The sequence below is a fragment of the Rhineura floridana genome, chromosome 1 (assembly GCF_030035675.1).
Source record: "Rhineura floridana isolate rRhiFlo1 chromosome 1, rRhiFlo1.hap2, whole genome shotgun sequence".
In the NCBI taxonomy this organism is placed as follows: Eukaryota; Metazoa; Chordata; class Lepidosauria; order Squamata; family Rhineuridae; genus Rhineura; species Rhineura floridana.
Window position 1 is genome coordinate 318,723,691 of NC_084480.1, and position 9,012 is coordinate 318,732,702.

A 9,012-nucleotide genomic window follows, 5' to 3' on the forward strand; every position below is an offset into this window, starting at 1 on the left:
GCAGAGCGAGCGAATGAGCCAGCAGGTGAGAGGGCGCCCGACCCCGCCATCCCTCTATGACGTCACCCGCGTTCTAATTCCCACGGTTGCCACAGGAGACCGGACGGCTCGGCTCGGCTCCTCCCAACCAATCGCTTTGGAAAGAGGGGAGGGGCGGCCCCCAGGCAATCGCCGCCCACTTGCCCTACTCCCTTTTCTCTATTGGGTCAATGCGCTGCTCTTCTAGGAGCCAGCGCTTCTCTATTGGCTGGGGCTCCTCCCCTCTGCCAGCCGCTGCTCTAAGTTGCAAAGCCTGAGTGTGATTATCGTCTTTTGGGATCCTACGAGTCCGCTGATCCTTCCCTCTACTTTTCCAGGGCAGGCAAAACAACTAAGAGGTTTGGGGGCTGAAGAAAGGGATACCACCTCTTGGCCAGTCCGTCCTCCCATCAGCCCCTCAGTAGCTCATAGGAAGGGGGCGGGAGGTTAGTGCAAATGAGTAGGTGCAAGAGAGGTTTCCAGTGGGAGGGAGGGAAAGGTGGATAGGGACGCCCCCCCAAATAAACCACCCCTGTAAGGTGCTCAGGGTCTTGGAGAAGAGCAAAGAGTCCCAGGCTGTGCAGGTGGGCGTCTTAGAGCACAGAGGGAGAGCGCAAGGCTGGACAAGACCCTGCCGACAGGTGCTGAGGACCCCTGAAGGATCCCTCAGGGAAGTCGTGCCCAGGAGGCTGCCAGAGGCAGATCCCGCAATAAAGGTGTCTGTGGATTTAGAGAAGGGTGCTCAGGATCCGACAGGTGGGTGCTCTTGAGAGACGCACAGGTGCTCGGGCACAGGCAGCCCTCTAAACCAGCGTGGTGCGTCTCTGTGTGTGTCCCAGATATCAATACTCTGGTTTCCATCCTGGGGAGCTAAGGCTGTGTGAGAAGAGTCACCAAGGAGTGTCCAGAGACCCAGACAGTAGTCCACAGAGGGTGTAGAAGACCTGCGTGGGATCCTGCCTCTGAAGGTGTTCCCACACAGTAACTGTGTCCTTTGCATGTGCCTTCAGCCAGGGCTACGCTCATGCCCTAGAGCTGTGGCACACCTGTGGCTGCCTGACAGATGCCCCACCGCCGGTGCTGGCAATTATGATCCCAGAAGAGGAGAGCCCCCCAGGAGGGGAAATGGATGGGGACAGAGATGGTGGATTTCCTCTCCTGCTGCAGTCCTCCGAGAGTGGCAGCGTGCAGAAGGTGAGTCTTGGTGCCAGGGTGGGATGAGGGGAAGGTGGCTTCTGTGTGGTATAGCCACTGACCTGCATGTGAGTGGGTGAGAGAGCCAGAAGTATTATTACTGTTTGCTGCCGCACATTTAATTCGCAACCAAGGACTCTGCTTACTTGTGTGCCGTTGGAGGGCTGCCAGTCACTTCTTACTCCGCATTGCCAGTGTATTGAGTGCCTGTGAAATGCCAATATTTTGAACTCTTTTTACTATTAAGAGCAAAGAACCTGCCAATGGTGGCCGGTGGCGCCATGCCAGTGGGGCAGTGGAATCCACTCTGGGTTTTAATCTGAACATTGAAGGAGCTGTCCAAGGTGCTGAGCACCTTAGTCAGTTCTTGAAAGTATGGACTAAAACCCGAAGTGGATTCCACTACCCCGCTGGCATGGCACCATCAGCTGCTGCCAGAGCCTGCCATATGTTAAAAGAGGCTTTGGGTTTTGCAGCCTGTTCTAGGATGGGTAAATCAGAGATCATAGAATAGTTGAGTTGGAAGGGGCCTATAAGGCCATCAAGTCTAACCCTCTGCTCAATGCAGGAATCCAAATCAAAGCATTCCTGACAGATGGATGTGGGGAGATGTCTGAAAGAAGTGGGAATGAGAACCAGAAGGGGTCAGGCGGTGGTGGCAGTGCAGAGACGGTGAGATACAGCTAGGTCCGCGAAAGGTGCCTTGTAGAAATGGAGCGGTGGCTCAAAGCATCCTCTGGGGAAGAGATGCAGCTCAGTGGCAGAGCACTTGCTTTGCATGCAGAAGGTCACAGGTTCTTTTGGGAGAGAGACCCCGGCCCAAAACTCTGCAGAGCTGCTGCCAGTCAGTGTAGATAAAGCTGAACTAGATGGATCAAGGATTTGACTCCGTGTGAGACAACTTCCTATTTTGGGAGAAAGGGCCATAGCTCAGTGGCAAGCACATCTTCTATGTATGTAGATGGCTGCAAAGTCAATCCTTGGTATCTCCAGGTAAGTCTAAGAAAGAGACCCCAGCCTGAAACTCTGCTGCCAGTTAGTGTAGACAATACTGAGGCATGTTTGACGCCTGCTCCATCTCCAAGTTAAATGGAAATGGACTGCCTTCAAGTCGATCCCAACTTATGGCAACCCTATGAATAGGGTTTTCATGGTAAGTGGTATACAGAAGGTGTTTCCCATTGCCTCCCTCTGAGGCTAGTCCTCCCCAGCTGGCCAGGGCCTGCTCAGCTTGCCACAGCTGCACAAGCCAGCCCCTTCCTTGTCCGCAACTGCCAGCTGGGGGGCAACTGGGCTCCTTGGGACTATGCCGCTTGCCCACGGCTGCACAGGTGGCAGGGCACGTCACCCCTGAGCCACTCCCTGTGGGGGTGATCTTTAGCTGGCCCTTGACACCCAGGAGACATGAGTGGGGATTTGAACTCACAGACTCTGGACTCCCAAACAGGCTCTCCTCCCCGCTGTGCTATACCATCTCCAAGTTAGTCATACTTTAAAGTGAAACCCAGAGTTCTTTCTCTCTCTCTCTGCCACTGTCTGATCCCTTTCCAAACCGCTTAAGCTAATGTTTTCTGCTAGAGTTTCTCTCCTCAGGCTGTGTGACGGCTGTGTTTTTGGCAGCTCTTTGTGTCTGCTAATAAACGAGTCCGGGCCAAACGAGATGTGGATTGTTGGTCTGTGGTTGGGCTCCCTAAGAGGAAGTTTCTGGTTTGGCCAAACAAATCTCTACAATCTGCAACAGAGCTACCCTTGAGGCCAGCAGTGGCTGATACCCAACGGGAAAAGCCAGAATCTGTCTGCTTCCTCTGCTCTCCTCCCATGGTTCCACCTGGAAACACACTACTTCAAACTTGGCTTCTAAACAGCTTTTGCAAACTCAGAGAGTGTCTATTCTACTTTGTCCGGCTGTTGGTGTGCCACATTTACTGACATATGTGTGGGCTGGAGGACTGGTCTGGTTTGTAAACCTGCTGCATTAAATTCATTTTTGAGGCCTGTATTCTTCTCTTGCTAGTCTTTGTTGCCTTATGTTACCTTTCTTTCCCTTTAAGTTGTTTTCCGCTTCTGTGTCCAACTTTACCTCTCTGTAAACTCCTGTTACCATGTCAGGGATGTGGCATGCATTACGCAGAAGCAAGTCTGCATTTGCCACTGGGTGTACCCTCAGACAGGAACCTGCCCCTCAATCCTGGTTCCATGATGAGTGTACCTGTATGATGCATCTGGTTGCAAACATTTTTGTCACACTTGTGCACCGTTTTTAGGGGTTCACTAAAAATATCTTAAGTGTACTCTTGAAGCTTGTGGTGTGTGTGAAGTGACTCTTAGCAGCATGATTCTGCACAAGGTGATCATAAATGTTACAAAGGGGGTAACAATTGGTGTAAAAAGGTGATACACTGTCCTCAAGCAGTGCGGTGTGCATTTTAGGGCAGGGCAGGGCACCTGCTTTGCATCTATGGTTCAGTCCTGAGCATCTCAAGGAAGAGCTTGGAATCTCCCCGTCTGAGGCCCTGGAGAGCTGCTGCCAGTCAGTGTAGAAAATACTGAGCTAAATGGACCAATGGTCTGATTTGATGTAAGGCAGCTTTCAATCCACACCATACAGTTAAAGCACATTTATACCCCTTTAACAGTCATGGCTTCCTCCAAAGAATCCTGGGAACTGTAGTTTGCCCTTCACACAGCTACAATTCCCAACACCCTTAGCAAACAACAGTTCCCAGGATACTTTTGGGGAAGCAGTATGCTTTAAATGTGTGGTGTGGATGTGAGCTATAACATCTCCTTTGGATAAGGACTCGGTTGTTCACTATTCCTATTGTTGCTGTTATGTGCCTCCAAGTTGACTACGACTTTTGGCGACCCTATGAATCAGCGACCTCCAAGAGCATCTGTCATGAACCACCCTGTTCAGATCTTGTAAGTTCAGGTCTGTGGCTTTCAGATCTTGTAAGTTCAGGTCTGTGGCTTCCTTTATGGAATCAATCCATCTCTTGTTTGGCCATCCTCTTTTTCTACCTTTCTGTTTTTCCCAGCATTATTGTCTTTTCTAGTGAATCATGTCTTCTCATGATGTGTCCAAAGTATGATAACCTCAGTTTCATCATTTTAGCTTCTAGTGATAGTTCTGGTTTAATTTGTTCCTATTACCAAGGTTATTTCTAACAGTAGATTAAAAAAAAATCTAAAGGGTACACTTCAGACTGGAATAAGCATGTCTCTGGCAGGATTTTGTGTGTGTTCTATATTCAGAGTTTCTCCAACTACCAGGAATTATGAAAGTGCAACTAGCTTAGGGAAATGTTAACTTTCAAAATAGTCCTAATTTACTAACCTGTTTATTTTGTGACAACTGCTGATGTTGTCTCCCAACAGGTTTCTGCTAGAATTTCAAAAATGGGTTCCCTGTTGACTCAAACAGGGATGAAAAAGAGGAAGGAACCCCCACCCCACCCCACCCCACCTCAGCTCACACAGCTCTGGGCAAGCCAACCGGGTGCTTTAATATTTCCTGCTTTAGCAATAACTGGTGGCAGTGAATCCGCAACCTGTCTGGACTTGCTAGACGATTCAGCTGTTTGCCCTTTTTGTTTTAAACATCTAGTGAGGATTTGTGGAGGGTTGGATTATTGATTTGTGCTTTTTATTTACTTGTTGCCATCAAGGTAGATGCCATTTTGTTAGTTTGATTTTTTTATTTTTGTAAATTGTATTGTTTTTATTTGTATTTTGTATTTGTATTTTTATTTGTGTGTAAGCCGCCTTGGGGGCGTATTTGGCTGAAAGGCGGCCTAGAAATAAAATGTAACATAACATAACATTTCAGAGAATAACATAAGCAAAAAAGAAAAAAGCAGGTCACAGCCTCATGGAACTTCAAGTTTAGATTTCAGTGGTGGTGGTCACGTGTCATCAATGGGAGGGGAGGGAGAGCTGAGAGATTATTATGGGCAAGACTGCAGCTTGGGGTTTGCTTTGATTGGGGCCAAGTACGAATGTGTTAAGTTAAAGTCTTCACTAGTGCCACATACACACGGGAGTGTAATCCAGTTTGTGTGATCTCAGTAACTTGTTCAGAATAGCTACCTCGCCATGGAATCTGCGTTTACACAGTCACTAATACGAATTATAATCCCACTCACAAGGTGTGCATTGAAAGAGTGGAAATGATTCCCCTCTTTAAGTTGCTTTGATTTATTTGAGTATTGCCTGGAGGGGGATTGAAGAAAATGTGGGTTACGTTCACAGGCTTAGTGAGCTTAGCTATGAATCCTGAAACCTCTACCTGTGCTAGGTAAACAAGCAAAAGCACCAGTAATGTACCTTCAGGAACATAAGAAGAGCCTGCTGGATCAGGCCTGTGGCCGACCTAGTGCATCAACCTGTTCTCAGTGGACAATCAGATGCCAATGGGAAGCCCATAAGCAGGACCTGAGCACAAGAGACCTCTCGTCACTTGTGATTCTCAGCAATTGATATTTAGGGAAATACTGTCTCCAACAGTGGAGGTAGAACATAGACATAACGATTAGTAGCTGTTGATGGTCTTACTCTCCCTGATTTTTTTCTAATCCTCTTATGCATTTCTAAACATTTTTAGAAATTATGAATTTCTAAACATTTTGGTTATGCCACCCTGGGCTCCTTCTGGAAGGAGGGCAGGATATAAATTGAATGAATGAATGAATGAATGAATGAATGAATGAATGAACAAGCAAACCATTTTGTTTCCATTTGAAGCATTGCAGGACGGTTGAACATCCACAAGTGGGCTTCATTTTGCATAATGGAAAAGTTATTTTCTTTCTTGTTAGTTTTCTGTGTGCATTTTAGAGGTACAGACAGATGTGGAAAGTGGCAGATGAAAGGGGAATGAAAAAGACTTAAAAATGTAAATGTAGTGCCCTCAAGTCGATTCCGACTTATGGCGACCCTATGAATACGGATTTCATGAGGCTGAGAGGCAGTGACTGGCCCAAGTTCAGCCAGTGAGCTTCATGGCTGTGTGGGGATTTGAACCCTGGTCTCCCAGGTCGTAGTCCAACACCTTAACCACTACACCACACTGGCTCTTGAAAAAGACTTAGTTGAATCTAAAACTAACTGGGTCCCGTTGTCTCAGATTTGAAAAGGCTGAAGACCGTTCAATTAAAAGGCTTGTACTCGTACTGACTGTAAGTTTTCACAACTGTGTTGTGTTTGCAAATGCAGAAGAAGCTTCTTGTCTTTGATAAAAAAGGACATTTCTCATTTTCAAAAGCAGAAGCTGCTGAAGGAGATATGGCATCAGGTCTTTGGTACATGTTTTTAACAGTGAGCAAAAACTCAAGAAGAGGGAATAAATGGGAGTCAGCTGCTGTTTCTGTGAGCAGCCTGCCAGATTGCATGCATTGTGGTGTGGATAGGGTTGCTATGGTGATTCTAACAAGTGGAGTGAGGAACTTGAGATAGGGCCCATTACCGTTATCTCCCTGGCTGGATAATGCTGTTTTGTCACTGAGGCCTTAATACATCTGTTTCCTGTCCATGATTCCTAACCTGGCTTTCTGCCTGCCACAAGCTAGCTGTTGTTTTTCAAGTTGGAACCAGACATGTTGTGTTACTCCTTTCTTTAGGCATTTTGGACATTGATCGCTTGCTCCTCTCAACTGTGGTTTAGTCCGGGGCTAGGGAATCTGGCCCTCTAGGTATTGTTGGATACCATCAGTCTCACCTAACACAGCCAGTCAGTTATCAGGAATGATGACAATATAGGAAGCTGCCTTATGCAGTGACAGACCATTGGTCCATCTAGCTCAATATTGTCCACACTGACTGGCAGCAGCTGTCCAAGATTTCAGGCAGGGAGTCTTTCTCAGCTCTGCCTGGAGATGCCATTGAGGACTGAGCCTGATGCTTTGCCACTGAGCTATGGGAGATGGAGTTCAACAACATTTGGAGTGTCTTGGGTAAACCCTGTCTTAGCAAGACATGGACCAGCCTAGCTTACTCCCAGGCTTGCCAACTCTTTTCTTCTGCAACGTAGCCAGGAGGAGGAATTTGGAAAATGTTGCTTCTCCTTTTACTTAACCACAGCTTGGGATGTTGTCCAGACCCAGAACTGTGGCCAACTTGAACCGTGGTCAGTTTTAATGAGCCAGCTTAAGAAACCATGGTTTGAAATTAACGTGTTGTAAACTAACCACAGTTAAATGTTACTGCAGTGTAGACAAAACTGAGTTAGATAGGCCGACGGTCGTTACTAAGCTTAAGGCAAAAGTCTTGTGTTTTGGTCCTGGGCATGTAGCAAACGGCAGTTCACTGGCAGCAGAAGTTTCTGAACTTCTCCTCCCGGCCATGTGTGGACAGGAGAAGGAAGTAAACGACATGCGAGAGGCTTATTCACGTCTCACTAATGTTTATTGACTAAACCATAGTTAAGAACAGGAATAAAGACGCTCCTTTCAGATGTTGCTGGACTGAAACTCCTGTCTTCCCTGACCATTGGCCAGGTTGGCTGGGGATGATGGGAACTGATAGTCAACAACATCTGGAGGGCCACAGGTTCCTCATCCCTGCTTTGTAAAGCAACATCCAAACACTGCAATTAACTGCATCCTGCTTACCTGTGGAAATTGCTGCTCACACGAGTGGTATATTCATGCAAGTGGTGTAGCACAGAGATTTAAAAGGGGATTAGAGAAATTCATGGAGAAGAGATACTTTGACAAATATCAGCCACTGCTAAATGGAACTTCCATGTACAGAAGCATTATATCTCTGAATACCAGTTGCTGGGGTGCAGTAATAGGAGTGATCTTTATTTTTATTAGGGGTCTTCATAGCAGGTTTGCTTGCTGAGCCAGTGGTATAAAGATCATGGTTTCCCTTCTGCGATGAGGAAAGCTGCATCTTGGGAGTTTTCCAAAAGCCAATGCACTTGGGAAATGTTTCCTGTTCTCTCCCCCCTCCACGTCCCCAGTGTACAAATGAGCATCCAAAGTGGGAACCTGTGCAAGATTACAATAGCTACTTTCATTTTGTTTTATTTATATAATGCTGTCGATGTGGACAGCATTTTACAAGGAGTTTGGCCCTTGGAGAATACAGTTTAAAATTTCACCCAGGGAGAGAAAAATAAAAATGCATTTTTCCTGGAAGTAGACTGCTCGGCCAAGCTGGTATTTTCTCCTCCCTCTCTTACTGCCATTGTTGCTGCTGCCTGTTTGCTTGCTCGCTCATGGAAAGAGCCAGCAGGCAAGCCAGCAAGGAGGTGAGGTGAGGATCAGCCATAGCTCAGTGATACAACACCTGCTTTGCATGCAGAAGGTCTTGGGTTCTGTCCCAGCATCTCCAGGTAGGCCCCTGCCTGAAACCCTGGAGAGCTACTACTAGCCAGTGTGGACCACTGTCCTTCAAACTTGGGTCCCCAGAGGATATTGGACTGCCCCTCCATCATCCCCATCCAACCTAGCCAATGGTTGAGGATGATGAAAGTGCTAGTCCAACAACCTCTGGGGTTTGCGGTTGAAGAACACCAGTGTGGAAAATACAGAGCTGCGTGGGCCAGAGTTATGACTCAGTGCAAGGTGGCTTCCTATGTGGCAATAGCCGTTGCCAGAAGACTCCACTTTGATGGGCGTTGGGCCTTTCTAGGATGCTGGGGCATTGCTGGCTGCCCAAGGATACCTTATCCATGCATGAACTTGCTGCGAGTTTATTTATTTTATTTATTATTTGAATTATATCCCGCCCTTCCTCCCAGCAGGAGCCCAGGGCGGCAAACAGAAACGCTAAAAACACTTTAAAACATCATTA

At 47.3% G+C, this 9,012-nt stretch overlaps 1 protein-coding gene across 2 annotated transcripts in view; it reads left to right on the plus strand.

Moving 5' to 3' along the window:
• Positions 1-290: 290 nt before the first annotated feature.
• RHPN1 (rhophilin Rho GTPase binding protein 1) overlaps positions 291-9,012 on the plus strand; it is a 54,598-nt gene continuing 45,876 nt past the window's right edge. For both annotated transcript variants that reach the window (XM_061607083.1, XM_061607084.1), the window contains exon 1: positions 291-1,212. In XM_061607083.1, the coding sequence (XP_061463067.1) occupies positions 1,148-1,212 (65 nt within the window). In that variant the 5' untranslated portion in view covers positions 291-1,147. The remainder of the gene's footprint in view (positions 1,213-9,012) is intronic.